At 33.7% G+C, this 18,811-nt stretch overlaps 1 protein-coding gene across 1 annotated transcript in view; it reads left to right on the top strand.

Annotated features, from left to right (window-relative positions):
* The window catches only part of LOC120593309 (ankyrin repeat domain-containing protein 26-like), a gene marked incomplete at its 3' end in the record, with an annotated part of 99,066 nt that extends 81,071 nt beyond the window's left edge, over nt 1–17,995 (top strand). Inside the window, exons 20-28 of the mRNA XM_039851091.1 lie at nt 194–335; nt 4,267–4,480; nt 9,128–9,311; nt 9,857–9,994; nt 11,522–12,528; nt 14,460–14,547; nt 15,022–15,195; nt 16,922–17,212; nt 17,778–17,995. Of these exons, the coding sequence (XP_039707025.1) occupies nt 194–335; nt 4,267–4,480; nt 9,128–9,311; nt 9,857–9,994; nt 11,522–12,528; nt 14,460–14,547; nt 15,022–15,195; nt 16,922–17,212; nt 17,778–17,995 (2,456 nt within the window). The remainder of the gene's footprint in view (nt 1–193; nt 336–4,266; nt 4,481–9,127; nt 9,312–9,856; nt 9,995–11,521; nt 12,529–14,459; nt 14,548–15,021; nt 15,196–16,921; nt 17,213–17,777) is intronic.
* Between the last annotated feature and the right edge of the window lie 816 nt (nt 17,996–18,811).

The raw sequence follows: 18,811 nt of genomic DNA on the forward strand, positions 1-18,811 counted from the left end.
GGACATTTACTTTGAAAGGTAATTTGGAAACACTCATTATTGATAAAAGTCTCTTTTTGCTAAAAATCAGTTCTTTTAAGAATATCTGTGTTTTTGCTTTTATAAAAAGGTGGATATTTAACACCTCTGTACACTTTGTATATATTATCAACATTTCAGGGACATTTTGAAAAACAATATTATTTATTTGTAGGTCAAAGAACAAATTAATTCCATGGATGAACTCGATGATTTAACTCAGTCTTCTGAAATAGTAGCAAGATATTGCGAGTTGCCTTACTTTAGTTATCAAAAATCTATGTTTCTAACTGAACGACTTGACATGAATTGTAAAGGTAGGACCATAGTATAAATATAAAGCCTTGGTATGTATTCAGTAGTAATATAAGCACATCTTGTCTGCTGCCTTTTGCACCATAGATCTCTGATGTGTTGTAGAGCTATATATCTAAGAAACATGTTTTCTATTAAAATAAAATGAGAGCAGTTGCATGCCCTCTGCCTGGAAGCTAAGATCATCTCCACTGTACTTTTCTCAGTGTAAATGGCAGTGTTTAATGTATTTGTTGACCCTGCTTTTCTCCTACGCCCTCACCCAATGTCGGGTTTCAATGGTTTACATTCTAGAATACTGAAATAACCTCAGAACTGTTTTCTCTGACATTCTACCTCCTGGAAATTTGGTCTACATTGCAAGCACCATTATTAAATATTTTTAAATTTCAGATCTCATTATGTTACCCCATTACTTAAAGCCCAGCTATTACATCTCTTTGCTATAAACAAGGTTAAAGGCCATAACCCTCTATCTTCATTTTGTATCATTTCATAACCTTCTTTCCAGCTGTGTCTTAGCCAGTTTCTGATGTTTTTATTCCTGTTGCATAGCTTTTTTGTTATCAATGGCTTAGGTTAGATAAATTACATGTAAATGAAGTATATGTTTTGATAGTTTTACTATACAGATATAACTCTATCACCACAATCCAGATAGTTAACCTATCCATCACCCCAAAAGTCTCCTCGCACCTCTTTATACCCCTTATTAAGAGACTGCCTAATGGTTTTCTAAAATAATTATACCATTTTCCATTCCCACCAGCAGTACATGAGTTCCAATGGCTTCATATCTTTATGAACATTTAATATTGTCAGTTTTCAAATCTTAGCCATTCTGATGGATGTGTTGTGTGTATACCATTATATTTTAGTATTCATTTTCCAATAACTAATAATTTTGAGCACCTTTTCATGTGCTTATTTGCCATTTGTATGTCTTCTTTGTACTGTGTCTAAGTTTGTTGTATTTTTAAAAATTAAGTTTTTGTTTAAAGCATTGTTGTGTTTGGAGCATTCTTTATATATCCTGGATACATTACTTTATCACCTATATTTTTTGCAAGGACTTTCTCCCAGTCTATGGCTTGTCTTTTTAGTCTTGTAATAGCATCTTTTGTAGAGTGAAAATTTATTTTTTTCTTTTGATGAAATCCAATTACCCATTTGTTCCACTATAGATTTTGTTTTTGGTGTTCATATCGAAAAAATCTTTGTATAGCACAAGGTCACGAAATCTTTCTCCTATGCTTTTTTTTTTTTGTAGAATTTTATGGTTTTAGGTCTTTCATTTAGATCTATGATCTGTTTTGTGTTCTTTTACATGTGATGCAAGATATAAATTCAAGTTCATTGTTTTGCATATGGATATCTAGTTTTTCCAGCACCAATTGTTGAAACAGCTCTATTTTCCTTATTTAATGCCACTGTGCCTTTGTCAAAATCAGTTGACCATATATGTGCATGTTAATTTATGTCTTATTGATGTATTATGTCTTATTGATATATTACACTAACTGCAGGCCATTTTAATGACTTTAGGTTTATAATAGTTCTTGCAATTAGGTAGTGTTAGTCTTTCAATGTTCTTTTCATGATTATTTTGCTCTTCTAGATTCTTTGCATTTCCACGTGAATTTTAAATCAATTTATCAATTCCAAAAAACAAAATCTACTGGTGTTTTCACAACTAGATTTAAATTATTAGATGTGTTGACTCTCCAGATTAAATATGGAGAAGAATTGACTTCTAAACAATATTGAATTTTCAAGCCCTGATCAAAGTATATGCCTCCATTTATAGAGTTCTTTAATTTTCTAAGTAAAATTTTGTGTTTTTTAGTTCACCTTTTGTGAGATTACTCATACATTTTTTTTACCTTTTCAATGCAGTTCTAAACAATATATCTCAAATTTTAATTTATGATTGTTCTCTGCTAATATAAAAATACAGTTGATTTTTGTATATTGATGCTGTATTCTTCAATTGTGTTAAACTCGGTTTATAGTTCTAGTAGCTTTTTTGTAGATCCTGTCAGAATTTCTACGTAACCAAAGGTTGTCAATCTTTTTTTTTAAGCGACTGTTTTACTAAAGATTTGTAAGCATTTAAGACTTGTGACCATTGTGCCATAGAGTAGCTATAGACAATACATAAGTTAATGTACATTAACTTATTTTGTGTATTTTTCTCAAACTGTGTTTACTAAAAGAAACATCCTGACTCACTGGTTGGAGTGTGCTGATTCCTATTGTGTGATCATGTTTTCTGCTAATAAAGACAGCTTTATTCTTCCTTTCCCAGATGGATGTCCTTTGTTTCTTCATCTTGCTTAATTGCACTGAGTAGAATCTCTCGTATAGTGCTGAAAAGAAGGAGCAAAAGCAGTCATTCTTGTCTTGTTCCTGATCCCTTAGAGAAAGAATTCAGTCTTTCACTACACATAGGTTGTTAGCTATAGATCGTCTTATCATATAGAAAAAGTTCCCTTGTGTTCCGTTTGCTGAAATAGATGTTGAAATAGAAATAGATGTTGAATTTTGTCAACTGTCTTAGTTTCACTCTACTGAATATGGTTTTGCTTTTTTAGTTTTTTAACATGACAAGTAACATTAACTGCTTTTTTACTTTGAATAAATGACAGCTTAATTGATTTATAATTCATATATTGTACAATTCATCAATTTAAGGAGTACAATTGAGTAATATTTAGTGTTTTCACCGAGTTGTACAACCATTTCCACAATCAATGTTAAGACATTTTCATCACCCGCAATAGAAACCCCAAACTCAATTGTAATTACATTTTAAGACAAATTTAGGATTTTTCTTCTAAGAAGAAATACATTTTTCCTCTTCAGGAGAGAAGGCAGGATTCAGTCCTACATTTCTACTCTGAAAGAGTGCACTTAAACAAAACAAAAAGAAGCTTCATTGCTTATAGGTTTTGAATATGTGTTTAGCAAAATTTGACTTTGCCAGTGGTAAATCGGTCACACTGGGTGCCACAAACATATCCATCTAGTTGTACTCTTAGTGAAATAATCAACAAAATTATTTCAGTGAGGCAGTTGATGATGCACACCTCCCACTCCACTGGAAAAATTTCCTTCCCTACGATTATAGGATTTGTTTCTATCTTTTAATTAAAAATTTATTTTGAACTGTTGTGGAAAGATCTTTTTATTCATTAAATTTCTTAGTAACATTGTTTAGTAACATAATATAAAGTTCAGGTGTACAGCTATATAATACTACCTCTGTGTATTCTATAGGGTGCACACCACTCGATGTCTAGTATCCTATTGTCAGCATGTATTTGACCCTCTTTACCCTAATTGATTTTTGAGTGTTAAACCAACCCTGGGATAAACCCCATTTGGTCATGACAATTTGTTCTTTTAATGGATTCTTGTATTTGATTTGCTAATGTTTTATTTAAAATTTTTACCTCAAGGCTCATGTGGTATTTTTTCTTTCTTATAATATCTCCATCTGTTTTTGATTTCAGGGTAACACTAGCCTTATAGAATGTGTTGGATTACGCTTCTCAAAGTCGTCTTCTTCTTCTTCTTTTTTTTTTTTTTTAGAGTTTGCATAGAACTGGTATCATTTCCCACTAAAATGTTTGCTGGCATTCACTAGTGTAGCCTTTGGGCCTCAAATTTTATTTATGGAGTGATAATTAAGTAGGACTTCAGTTTCTTTTATAGCTCTAGGGCTGTTTATCTTATCTGTTCTTTCTTGATAGAGCTTTATTAATTTCTGTCTTTCAAAAAATTTACCTGCTTCATCAGAGTCTGATGTCTTCCACAATGTATGTACTGAGTACATAGTTGTTCAACGTATGAATGTGTGAAAATGCATACTGCTTTATACACAAAAAGAACTTATATTTTATTTCTACTCTTGTTTTCTCTCTGATGCAGATTCTCCTAGTTTATCAAATATCCAGGATGCAGTTACATCATATGAAAGATTGAAAGAGCTTAGAAACAATCACTGTGAACTCCATTCAGAAAAAATTAAAAAAATGAACACTCAGATAACTGGACTACAAAGGGATCTATCAGAAACAAAAGAAATGAAATCACAGTTAGAGCATCAAAAACTGCAATGGGAACGAGAACTCTGCAATTTGAGGTATTGAACATTTTGGTTTCAAAGAAACATTTGAATATTTACTATTTAAAAACATTTTTTAAATTTTTGAATCATAGGTGACATACATTATTTTTTGATCTGTTGAAGTGACATTGGTTAATAAAATTATATAGATTTCAAGTGCACAATTCAATAATACATTATTTGTATATCTCATTGTGTGTTTATCACATAATGTCAAATCTCCTTCAGTCACCATATATTTGACCCCCTTCACCCTTATGTACCTCTACCTTATGTTCCTTTTTCTTTGGTAACCACTAAACTGGTTATCTGGGTCCATGATTTTTTGTTTGTTTGTTGCTTTCAGTAGTATATGCCACATATGAATGAAATCATATGATTTTTTCAACTTATTTTGCTTAGCATAATTACCTTAAGCTTTATCTATGTTGTCGCAAATGGCAGTATTTCATGTTTTTTTAAGGCTGGCTTAGTAATATATCGTTGTATATATGTACCAGGTCTTCTTTATCCTGTCAGCCATTGGTGAACACTGAGGTTGCCTCCATATCTTGGCTATTGTAAATAGCACTACAAAGTAAATATGGATGCACATGCCCCTTCTAAGCAGTGCTTTTTGGGTTTCTCTGAATAGCCAGAAGTGGGATTATTGGTTCATTCTTCATAACATGTCTTTGTTTAGCCTTTGTTTTAAAGTCTATTTAGTTTTATATGTTATTGCTAATCTAGCTTCTTTTTTAATTTCCATTTTCATGAAACATTTTTCTCACCCCTTTACTTTTAGTCTATGTGAATCATTCAGTCTGAAGTGATCCTCTTGTAGACAGCACATATAAGAGTTTTATTTTGTTATCCATTCACCCATTCCATATCTTTTGATTGGAGCATTTTATTCATTTATATTTAAAGCAATTGTTTATAGATATGAAGTTATTGCAATTTTAGTGTTCATAGTTTTGCTCTATTTTCTTCTCTTTCTTTTTAAAAAGAAAAGTCTCTCTGACATTTCTTGTATACCTGTTTAGAGATGATGAACTCTTTCAGCTTTCTCTTGTCTGGGAAGGTCGTTATCTGTCCCTCAATTCTAAATGAGAGCTTTGCTTGATAGAGTAATCTTGGCTATAGGTCTTTGCTTCTCATCACTTTGAATATTTCATGGAAGACTTTCTGGCCTGCAAAGTTTCTATGGAGACATCAGATGAAAGTCTAATGAGAGCTTCTTTGTAGATAATGGACTGCTTTTCTTTTGCTGATTTTAAGATTCTCTTTGTCTTTAATCTTTGGCATTTTAATTATGATGTGTCCTGGTGTGGGCCCTTTTGGATTCATCTTGTTTGGGACTCTCTGTGCTTCCTGAGCTTGTATGTCTACTTTCCTTACTAGATTAGGGAAGTTTTCCATCACTATTTCTTCAGATAGGTTAGCAATTCCTTGCTCTCACTCTTCTTATTTTGGTACCCCTGCAATGTGAATATTGGTACACTTGTTGTTGTCCTAAAGGCCACTTCAACTATCCTCATTTTTTTGGATTCATTTTTCTATTTCTGTTCTGTCTGAATGTTTTCTGCTCCTTTGTCTTTCAAATCTCTGATTCGATCCTCTGCTTCATCTCATCTACTGTTGATTCTTCCTAAGATATTCTTTATTTCAGTTATTGTATTCTTCATTTCTGACTGGTTCTTGTTTATGCTTTCTATTCCCATTTTTATATTTTCTATCTCTTTGTTATAGTTCTCAATGAGTTTATCTACTCTTCCCCTAAGATCATTGAGCATTCTTACAATCAATGTTTCAGACCTTGCATCTGGTACATGGCTTTTCTCCCTTTTGTTGAGTTCTTTTTCTGGAGTTTGTTCTGTTTATTCATTAGGGAGATATTTCTTTGTCTCTCCTTTTGTCCGCCACTTCTGTTTGTTTGTTTGTTTGTTTCTATGTATTAGGTAGAGCTGCTGTTTTTTCCAGTCATAATACAGCGGTCTAATATAGTAGGTTTCCTGTAGGGACCAGTGGCATAGTCTCTCTGTGGTGACTTGAGCTGGGTGTTCTGGGTGTGTCATTTATATGGGCTGAGTGCACCCTCCTGTTGTTGTTAAGCCTTGGTTGCTATTTGCATGTAAATGGAAAGGATTGATCCTCAGTCTGATAGGTTGTGAGAACTGGCTGTGACTACAGTGGAGGTGCTGTTGTGCAGGGGCTGACCCTACAAAACAGGATTTACTTTAGCAGGGTTCAGGTGCCTGCCAATTCTCCCCATTGGGTGTTCTGGTGTGCTCCGAAGCTGGCCATCAAGCAGATCGGTTCTGGGGCCCTTTGAGTAGGGCTCTGTTTCAAGCTAAAATCAGCCATTGCCTGTGCCCTGCTTGGGACCAGTTGGTATGAGCTACAAAGTCATCTGCAGATGGTTGTCATTTATGCTTGGGTTGGAGGTGCCTGGGATAGGTTAAGCATCAGTGAGAGGCCAGCTGACACAAGTTCTGGGCTTGGGGCTGCTTAACAAGAGGTACGGGGTACGTATGTTGAGGGCAGATGTTGCTTGTTTGGGTTTGACAACCTTTGAGAGATTTTTGGAAAATCTGGAGAATGAGCAAGATAGACCGTTTGTATGGAAAGCCACTGGAAGGAACTTAGGTACGCTCAGAATTTCAGTGGGGTAGGGTCTCAGGGAATCACCAGGGTAGTGCAAACAATGTTTGCCAGGTGGATGGAGACTCAGATATGGTGACCACTGTGTCTGCAGGCTGGGAGAGGGGAAGCCTCAACAAAGGAACAACAATTTCTGGCAGCACTTCTATCTGGGGAAAACTTCCCCTCCAGTTTTTGCCCTAAAACCACATAATTCAGTTCCTCTCCAAATGTCCGGACATATTTCAAGCTGCTACCTCAGTGCTAGAGCTCAAAGCAAGTGAATCTGTCAGCGAGTAAGTCCATATTTGGACCCTTTAAGAGGAACACCTGGGACTCTATCAACCCTCCATCTCACTCAGGCACAATTGTCACCGGTTTTCACAGCCAGAATTAGTGGGGACTTCTCTTCCTGGCTCCTGGACCCTGGGCTGGGGAGCCTGGTATGGGGCTGAGACACCTCACTCTTCAGCAGAGACCTCCTCAGCCAAGATATCCCTCTTGATTTTGAACTGCCACACATGGTCGTTGTACCAGTCGCCATTTCTCACTCTCCTACTAGTCTCGAAGTGGCTTCTTTTGTATATCCTTAGTTGTAGGAGGTCTGTTCACCTAGATTTCAAGCAATTCTCAGTGATGTTTGTTCTGTAGTTTAGTTGTAATTTTGATTGTGAGAGGAGGCAGGCATGACATCGACCTAGTCTGCCATTTTGACTGGAAGTTGAAGATTAACTTTTATACTACAGATATACAGGAGAAGTTTTGTAATTACTAAAATGCTTTCTGGGATTTTATAGGGAAGAAAATTTCTTTAGTATTGTGCAGTATAAAATTCCTGAAAATAATGTCAAGTTTTTAACAGTGTATACTTCTAATAATAAGTTCATGTATATGCTTTCAAATCATCATTTAAATGGCCTAATAGAAGTCCATCATATAAATACCTCATTCTTTAACAAATTGAATTTGGGTTGTTTGTCATTTTTCTGTAGTATAATTAATGATGCAAAGATTATCTCTTATATAAATGTTTTAACATTTCTGATTATGTACTTTGAATGAATTCTTTAATAGAGTATTTTTTGGTTGAAGTATAAGTATGTTTAAAAAAAGGTCTTTAATCCACATTTTCAAAACGTTCTCAAGAAAATTGAAATTCACTTACATCCCTACCAACAGAATCTGAAATGGCTAGTTTTCTCAAGACAGGAAAAATTCCTTAAAGAAACTTTTGCAGTTCTAGTCTTAGTATATGCATGGAATGAAAAGTGAAATGGAAATTGATGACTGATTAGTTTATTCAGCATTATCTTATACATAGATAAAATTAATTCAAAGATCTATGCTGAAAGCAAATATTACACTTTCCTGTTGACTTAATTAATATGAATTCTGCCTTTTTCCAAAAAGGATTTTAAAGTCATGTATGAAATAGACGATAATCAACAAGATAAGTTGAAAGTGTTACAAAAGAAGAAACATAGAGTGTAGAGCGACAAATATTAGACTCCCTACTCTAGTCTTGGATTACACTAGTCAGCAGATGTGTTGTTAAAAGACATCTATAGATGCTGTCTTACACTGTAAATATTTTTTTTAGGGGTATCTTATATTTTGTAAAATGGAAATTTTATTTCTAGTGAATATGTAAACTTGCTTATAAACATGACTTCTCTTTTTAATGAGTAAATAAATTAATTATCTGTTTTAATAGAGACGTAAGTATGACTGTGGAAACAAAGACAATTTTCCACACTACCTTTAAGGAATAATTTCAAAATTCCTTTTCTACAATATTTACGAGCATTACTATTGACTAAAAGTAAGTAACGTTTTTTTCAATGCTACCTTTCAGATTATATATATATAATCCTTGGAAAAGATTGAATTCAGAAATAAAAACATGATCTCCAGATAGGAAAAAACTTTGAGAAATTAGAAATTTATTATGGTAATGATCCAACATATGTAGAACCAGATCATGATATAAACTTTATTTTATAACCAAATGAATTTTAAGATAAGTTTATTTAACTACAGATTTACCTTACGACAAGAAAAGGAAAAAAGAAAAAATACTGAGATGTTCTATAAAAGAATTAGGGAACAGTTAAGAACAAAAGAAGAGCAATATTGTAAAGAAGTTGAAATAAAACAACAGCTTGAAATCTCTCTTAGAACACTAGACTTTGAATTGAAAACTGTGAGAAACCATTTCAATCAGGTAAATTCATCTTTGCTAAAAAATTTATATTTTTCCATACTTTATCAATATTTTTAATATATTTTGATTTGTCTATTATTTAAGTTTAAAACAAACCAAAATGTTATCTCATTCAAAATGTGAATAGTGACATTTGAAACAAAACTGATTAATTTGTTGTAATTCTTGGCATCCAATAGGGGCCCTGTATAAGTTCTCTAAATGACTAAATGGAAGGTAAATTTAGCTTAATTATTAGCATACATGTTAATTTGGGCTTTTTTTTTTAATGATGACATGCAGACTAACTGGCCTTGAGACTGTGATGGAACTAGTCAAATCTTCCATAAAGAGGCTTTATTTTGTAATACTATAGCTGCCTGTATTTTTGCTGTATGACAAATCTAGCTGTCATTTAAATTCAAATTTGAGTTTTTCATGGAGGATAAAGATCCTTGTACTTAAAATTGCTTCATTCTTTAAATATTTTTTAAGGTTCTACTTTTGAGCTTTTGATTTTTTTTCTAATTGTATGAAACTAAAAACCTACTGACATGTATATCTAGGTTGTAGAAGTGCAAAATACCACTCAGAAGCAACTTTCTCGAGAACAGAATGCCAGAATATCACAAGATGCAATCCTGACCAATCATCTTTGCAAACAAAAGGAGATAGAAATAGCTCTCAAGAAAATAAATTCTAAGGTATTTTGTTTATTCATTTTCAAAAGCATGTGTGTATGTATTTGTGTGTTTATATATTTAAAAACCCAGCACTGTACATATGGGAAATATAGTGGATTTTAAAAGCATACATAGGTATGTATGTATTTGTGTCTATACATATGTGTGTATCATATATACACATACAGCATATATGTATACATATGTATATATATTTATTTTAAGGGGTGATATTTTTGGTCCATTGGATAAAATATATTCTTAATTCAAATCCACTTTATTCCAGCAGTCAAGTGTTGACATTTCCAGTGGTCTCATCCAAAGGGGAGGTTTTTAATATTTTCCATAGGAATTGATGAGCTTTTCAGAATCTAAAATCTATTTGTACTAACAACAATGTTCCCAGGTTTTGGCAATGATTTCATCCCCTGGCTATATTAATAGAAAGGGTAGCTTTCGCTTCCACTGATAATAAGGAGAAAAAGTATAGCCAGTTCAGAGACCATAATTTAGATGTCATACTCCTGCTTTCAAGAAAATAACAATTTGCTCCAACTAATATTCCTATTTCAGTCCAAGAAGCTTATGAAAAAATAATATGACATGATGTATTCTTAGTGATAATATATTGATAATTATTTTATTTGTAGTAAAAAATAAGTCAGTGTATTTTCCCCTATTTCATATTTATTACCACTTTAAATATTAATTTGTTGTAATTCTTGGCATCCAATAGGGGCCCCGTATAAGTTCTCTAAATGACGAAAGAGGAAATTAAAGTTATTGTAGCCACAAATAATCTCTTGATTTTCTAAGAAGAGCTCTATGAATTTTACCTTATTTACCATGAGCTTTTTTAAATATACGCTTCTTTGTATTTATATATTTACACTAGAGAAGCAGCTGTGGTTTGTTGCAAAAGCACTAATTGTAGAGTCAGAAGGCCTGGGGAAAATCTTGAACTGTCTTATCTTTTTAACTTCTCCATTCCAGATTATGCTAACTGAGTTCTTTGATGTATATAGAAGTGCTTAGTGCAATGCCAAGATTTATCAGTTGTTAATAGATATGATTTTTATAACTGACTAAAAGTATTAGAAAAGTAGAATGTGTATGGAATAGTCCTAGGGAAAAAAAATTTAGGAAATAGGATCTGTCCAAATGTATGCAGAGTTAATATCCTTACTGTAGGGTAGCTGTATATCGAGACTATAAACTCTATTTTTAAGTGTAGTCAGATATATTAACCTTTTATTTTAGGTCTTCTAGGTTTTTTGTCTTTCCAATTATGAGACTTAAAAATTCTTCTATGATTTCTTTCCTACATTCATAGATTCAGTGTCTTATGTTAAATTTTTAAACTTTGGGTATTTTATGCTTATATTAAGTTGGAGGACTTGAACCAACTTAATTTTTTTTCCCAATGGTATATCCACATACTAAAACCTTTTCATGATATATATACATACGTTCTTCTTTAATTTCAGGGAATACCATGATATATCATTTCATTGAGTGCTAGCTACAAGTCTTCTTTATTTTCCTTAGGTTTCTGATACTCATGAAAAAGAAAAAGATATGTTGCATGAAAACTACATGTTGCAGGATGCAATTGCCATGCTAAGACTGGAAATAGACACAGTAAAAAATCAGAAGCAAGAGATGGAAAAAAAGTGTTTGGGGGACATTATACTTGTACAAAAAAAGAACAACCGTCTTCAAAAGACCATAAAATTGTATGAGAAAACACTAACAAAAACAATATTTCAATATAATGGACAGCTTAATGTTCTGACAGCTGAGAAGTCAACACTAAACTCTCAACTTGCGAAAGAGAAACAAAACAAAGAAAGACTGGAAACTGAAGTTGAATCCTACCGTTCTAAACTGGCTAGTGCTATACATGATTATGAGCAAAGCCAGATGTCAAAAAATGACCTAGAACTTACTTTCCAGAGAGGAAGACATGAATGGTTTCATTTTCGGGACAAAATGAACTTTGATATGTCTAATCTGAAAGATAAAAACAAGATTCTTACTCAACAACTTTCTAAAGCTGAAAGTAAATTGAATAGGCTAGAAACTGAGCTCCATTACACAAGAGATACTCTCAGAGAAAGGACTTTGGTTTTAGAACATATACAAGCAGACGAAAGCCAAACACAGTGTCGAAAGAAGGAAATAGAATACAAGAATCAACATGAACAAGGTAAAGCAAACGAATGCACTGGAAAGCAGGAATCCTTAGAGGAGAGATTATCTCAGCTACACAATGAAAATGTGATGCTTCAACAGCAAGTAGATGATGCTCACGGCAAAGCTGACAATAAAGAAAAGACAGTAATTAATTTCCAAGAACAGTTTCAGGATATGATAAAAATACTTCAGGCCGAAAGTGAAAAAGAAAATCATATACTAGAAGAAAAAAATCAGGAGTTAATCAATGAATTGCATCATTTGAAAGAAAGAATGTATCAGCGTGAAAATGATGAAGAAAGAGAGGTAATTATCCAGAAAGATAAATATTTTTCAAAATTTCTGAAAGAAAATTCCAAGTAATATTTGATTATGTCTAAATAGTGAATCTAGTTAAATTTTCAACACATACAGATTGTAAATGTTTTTCTAAGCAGGACAGGATTCCTCTGTCATTCTACTCCCCTCTGTGGGAGACGCTACCAATGATTTAAGGTCAGAAGAGTGTATTTTGAACCCTAAAGTTGGAGCATTGAGGTAGATGCACCTACCGACTAGTTCTTTTCAGTCACAGTACCTAGGTCCATGCTTTTTCATTTTACAGATATATGTATAAGAGAAAATAAAAGATTGTGTTGATAGCCCTTCTTGTTGCTGAAGAAACTTTGAAAATTATTATTTTTCTAAACTTCGTATAAATTAGTCACATTGTGTTAGCATACTTTTCATATAAGCGTCCAGATAATATGTTGCTAAGGAGTCTTTCTTGTCTGGAATGCCAGGAGTTGTCACCTTACAGTTTCATAAAGAAATCTATTAAGATATCAAAAATGTTAAATTTGTAAGCATGACCAAAACTAATTAAGCTTATGCAAAAACAATGAGGGATTTTCTGTAGAGTCCTATAGAAATGAGTTATGATTATGACACAGATTTATTAGCCACTATAAAGCTACCTTGTGAACCAAAAATTTTAATTAGAGACAGATTTCATCCAGATTAATCAATAACCCTAACAAATCTAAAAGGTTCTCATCTCATGACTGCCCAGGCCAGATCTTACATGGATTAAGGTATTTGATCCACACAATGTTGAGGTGAGGAATATGGATTGGGAAGAGGAGGGATCTCTAGCTGACGCAAGCCTTCAAACAATGTAGTTGAGTAAGCATCTGAAAGGAACTTCAGAAGAAGACTTCAATAAGCCAGGTCAAGTCTCTATGGAATAGGAAATGACTCAATAAAAACGCCATTAATTGATAGTCTGACACTTGTGAAAAGCTTTTACATTTTTAGAGATTAACAGGGCAAAATATACTGGCCAAAGTCCTGAGGGAGTGCTCCCAAGATCAGTAAATAACACTACACTCAAAGCAGCACCAATAATATTCAATATAAAATGTACAAGATTAGCTAATCCATACTGAGCAATTATTTAAGAGTATGTGGTTGAGGATATTGCCTGTGAGGAGTTAGAAGGGAGTAAAAAAAAGAACAAAAGACCTCAGTGATGGGTTCAAGGCTTGACATACAGTTTAGGGAATCTGGTTCAAAGCATTGAGATATAAGAAACTCTGAGAGAATGTAAAAGAGGAATAGAAAGGGTCCAGGACTGAACATCACAGCTGCTGTTGTTTAAAAATGATTTGGGGTTTAGAGGAGCAGGGAAGTGTAGTTATTACTGTCAATTACTGCTGAGAAGTAAAGCAGGATAAGGATGAAGAAAAAGATGACCTCAAAGAATTTTTAGTGCAATTATAGGATTGAGAATCAGACTCATGAAAAAAAAAAGAGAATAAGTGATGAAAATTTGAATATGTAGATGAGACCATTCACTTAAGAATATTAGAATTCCGTGGAAGGAGATAAACAGGATTATAGAAAAAGCTACAAGAATCAAGAAAAAGTTATGTATTTATATAATATAGTGAAGAATTAAATTTTAAAGAGAAAACTATTAAATAAAAAAGGGGAAATTGAAACATAAATGAATACTTACAGTGAATGACAGTCTTTGTCTCATCTGAAAGTCAGATTATCATTATAACGTAATGGGAACATATTTCGGTTATTACACTGACTAGTAGTTTTTCAACTATTAAAATTCAAATCATATGTCTCCTTGCAAATCTTTCTTATCCTCTAAGCAGAGGGAGCGTTTTAAAGCTGATACCTGCCTCGTTGATATTGAAGGGAGAAATCCAAGAAAAATTTTTATTTCTGTCCTAGTTATCTGCTTCTTCTCATTAGCATTGTTTGTCATTATTAAATTGATCTTAACATGTATTAGATTCCACTTTAAAGGCGACTACAGGCATACCTCAGAGAGGTTCCCGGTGTGGTTTCAGACCCAAGCAATTAAGCATGATCACAATAAAGTGAGTTACAAGAACTTTTGGTTACCCAGTGCATATAAAAGTTATGTTTACACTATGCTTTAGTCTACTGATTCTGCAATAGCATCATGTCTTTAAAAACAATATACATACCTTAATTAAAAAACATATTATTGCTCAAAAATGCCAGCCATCAAACTAGCCTGTTGGAAAAATGGCTCCGATAGACTTGCTAGATGCAGGGTTGCCACACACTTTCAATAAGTAGAGAACTGCAATATCTGTGATGCACAATAAGGAAAGTGCAATAAAACAATGTATGTCAGTAATTTCTACTATATGAGTTATGTTTCTTATTATCTCTTTTTTAATCCCGAAAAGGTTTATCTGTTTTTTCCTGATGAACTGTCCAAAGTTTAGTGCCTTAAATAGACAACATTTACTTTGTTCACAAATTGACACTTAGGTATAAATGCAGCCAGGACTTATACCTAAGCTTGTCTCTGTGCCCCTCAGCTTCAACTGGGGCAGCTGGCTGGTGCCTGGAATCATTTGAAGGTTTGTTCACCAACATGTCTGGTGATTGATGCTGACCATTGGTTGGAACTTTGGGAAAGACAGCCGGAATACCTACGCTGGAACACCTGGGCTCTCATTATGGACCTCACTACATGGGGGCTGAGTGCCAAGGTTAAGCAGCCTGAGATACAGAGCCAGGCAGAAGCTGTGTTGATTTCTCTAAACTGGCTTAGGAATTCACACAGCATCACTTTCACCACATTCTGTTCTTTAGGAGCAAGTCACTAAGGTTGACCCGTATTCTACCTTGTGTATGGAATGAATATTTCAAAAATATATGGACACATTTAACAATAAGCTTAATCTAACCACTGGCCATAATTGTTTCTATGCCTCCCATGTGAAAAAATACACCAATCTCTACCTAATACCACTACAGGTGTCAATGATTATGATGTCAGGCTCAGGCCCAAGTCCAAGATTTTACCATCTTAATCAGGTGTAGACAGAGATGAGGTGCCTAGGGTGTGGTTGCTGGAGTAAAGCCCCCTAGGGTACAATTCCTTTCAGTATGAAGACGTGAGAACCAAAGAGACAAGTTATCTGCCACCCACACACCCAAAATTCTTCTAAACGACTAAAGACTCCCATTTGGAAATGGAAAATGGGAGGCACACTCAGCCATAGAAATTCTGAAATAAAGCCTGAGGTGAAACTACAGTGCTTTGATGAGGACTTCGTCTTAGCCTCAGAATAGCCTCAAGGCTAAAATCCTCTAAAGGTTGGTCATGCACATGTTTGGCAGCTGAAGCTGGGACGTTAGCTAAGGCCGTTTCAGTTGGAACATCTATAGGAGAACTGACTGTGTGCCCTGGGCTTCTTCATTCTTCACAACATGGTAGCTGGGTTCTAGGGTGAGCTTCTCTAGAGATAGAAAGTCAGATGGAAGTTGTATCACATTTTCTAATCCAGACATAGAAGTCACACAGCGGATCTGCCATATTCTATTCACTAGAAACCAGTTACTTACTAAGGCCATCATGCATTTAATAGAAGGAAATTTTATAAGTATCAAAGGATTTGCAGACTTGTTTTGAAAATACCACATCTACTCACATTTTTTTTTTATGAAATAAGCATTGTATCTAAAGGCAAGTAGTTCTTTTCAACTCAGTATCATTGAATTTACAGCAAAATTATTGTTGTTGTTGTAACTTTTCTTTAGTATGTTCACTTATTTTGTGTGATGTAATAAAGGATTACAAGATAATGCTATTGAATTCAGGCATTTTTTTCTGTTCGACAATATGTGGGAGTCATCCCACTAAATTTTTACACCGGGAAATGTGATTCATCCATAATACTGGAAATCATTTCTTCACGGAATCAAATTTAAAATTAGCACAAAGCATTTGTAGTTTAGTAAATGGCTTGTGGCAGAGAATCCATATTTATAAGATTCATTAATCAGAGTCTTATTTTAAAAGTCTTATTGTGAGTGGCATTTATTGACTGAGGCCTAAATTACTCCATATGATAACCCTAAACTTCTTTAAAAATTATCGACTGTTGGATGGGGGAAGAGGTGAGAGACTTTCTACTAAAATGTGATTTATAATCATTTTATGGAGGAAAGATGTGATAAGGTCAGACAAGAAATTATGGAAAATCAAGTGTGGATTATCTGCGGCAAAGACGATGACAGGAAAGGATGTGTTTTTGTGCCTCCTGGTCATTTTAACTTTGTTTCTGATTCTGCGTAATTCAAGGTTCCACATTCCAAGACTCCACCACAGTACAGATCACATTTTATTGCAACTGAATTTATTTCATAAGTTAATACTTGTTTTGAGTTAAGTTATTCTCATAACCAAATTCTATTATCTTATTCATGCAGAGTGGTGATTTTCCAGCAAAACTGGAAACTGCATCTTCAAAATGTTTACGTCTAGGTGAAGAAAATCAGTTTCTCCATCAGCGGTTATTATCCATGAAAGAAATACAAAAGAAATCTGAAAAACTAGAGAATGAAAACAAGAAGTTGAAACAAGAATTAGTAAACCTCAAGAGTCACATAAAAAAGAATATGGTAAAATACAGTGAAGTTGAACAGTATAAACAGGAGATTGAAGAAAGAGCAAGACAGGAAATAGTCGAAAAATTAAAAGAAGTTAATCTCTTTTTACAGGTTAATTATTTTGCTCTTTAATGTGCTTTAATTCATTTCACTGCACATTACATTTTGGGTACACACACTGTATGTGTTTCCTCTACTTCCCTTAATAGCAATTTGTTTTGTAGATTTGTGGAAGAACGAGGCATTTGTTTCTCCCTTTAAATATTTCATTTTCCGCATTTCACCAAAAATATTGATCTCAGAATGTTTCTCCCTGGAGAATCATTTTATTTTCAGACCTGTTGATATGAAATAAGAGTATTAGAAATAAAAGAACATTTGTGATTTAAAAATTGTACCATTCTCTTTATTAAATATTATTGTTCAATTTTTAACATTTTAAATTGATGCTGTTCTTTGAATTACCAGGGAGCAGGAGACTAAAAGTAGACTATTTGACTTTATTTTCATAATTCAGATTTAATTCAGTTGACATTGTTGATAAATATTTTATACTTAGGTTTTTTTTACATTTCAAGTTGCTCTCTGAATCACTGACTCAGAACCAAAGGAAATGAATATACTGTAATTATTCAGGATATACTTATTTCAAATGATTCCTTTTTATTTGCATTAGGCACAAGCAGCATCTCAAGAAAACTTACAGCAGTTAAGAGAGAAAAATAATGCTTCAATAAGAAGTCAAATGGAACTCAGAATTAAAGATCTGGAATCTGAACTCTCCAAAGTAAAAACTTCTCAAGAAGATTCTAATAAAATGCAATTGGAAACATATAAGCAACTCTACCTAGAGGAACTGAAAGTTAGAATGTCATTGGAAAGTAAACTAAATGTGTAAGTCAAAGCATGGAATCAGAGAAAATAAATTTAGCTCATAATTTGCCTCTAAAGCATAATTTTTAACGAACCAGGTTCACGAGATTAGTATAAAGTGAAAGCTAACTAAATATAATAATCTTGGAAAATTATGTCAGAAAACAAACTTGCCTTTAAATGTTAGTCCAGGACAGTTTGCATTTCTGCTCCATTTTTGTTTTGACATGACTATTTCCTCCCCCTTTTATATTTTCATATAGTAAACATGATCTAGTCTTTAAGCTAAGTGTTTTTGAAGTTTTATAATTTAGATGGCAATATTATTATAAAATTTTCTGTCTGAATTCTGCTAAGTAGCAATTTTAACGAGTTTAATTATTTTTTGGAAGACAACAGCTTAAACCCAAAAGGTTAGGTGCTCTGAACATTCTGGCTCTTGGTAAATGTACAAAGATTGTGATCTTTGTTATAATCACTAGAGGGTGTCTTGAGAAAACTGATCCTTTCTAGTTTTTCTGGCAGACCTAATGGCATACACATGAAATAGGGAAAGATGAGCACAGGGGTAAAGTGCCCTATAATTGACAAAATGGCTAAAAATAATAAGGTGGCCTCTCTGAGGATGGGGGTGTGGGTTGTAGAGGACAGAAAGGGCAGATCCCACCGCCAATTCTTTGGTAAAGATGTGATAAGCTAATTGCCTCTGGAGTTGTTTTGGTTCATTTTGATCATCAACTAGGCTATCTGGTCTCCCCTAGAGGCTGTTGCTCTAAATTATGTCCAGTCCAAATGGTTAATTTCTCCAAGATAATGAGTATATGGTACAAGGGTGGG

Source organism: Pteropus medius, unplaced genomic scaffold (genome assembly GCF_902729225.1).
Source record: "Pteropus medius unplaced genomic scaffold, Ma_sr-lr_union100, whole genome shotgun sequence".
NCBI classification, from domain to species: domain Eukaryota; kingdom Metazoa; phylum Chordata; class Mammalia; order Chiroptera; family Pteropodidae; genus Pteropus; species Pteropus medius.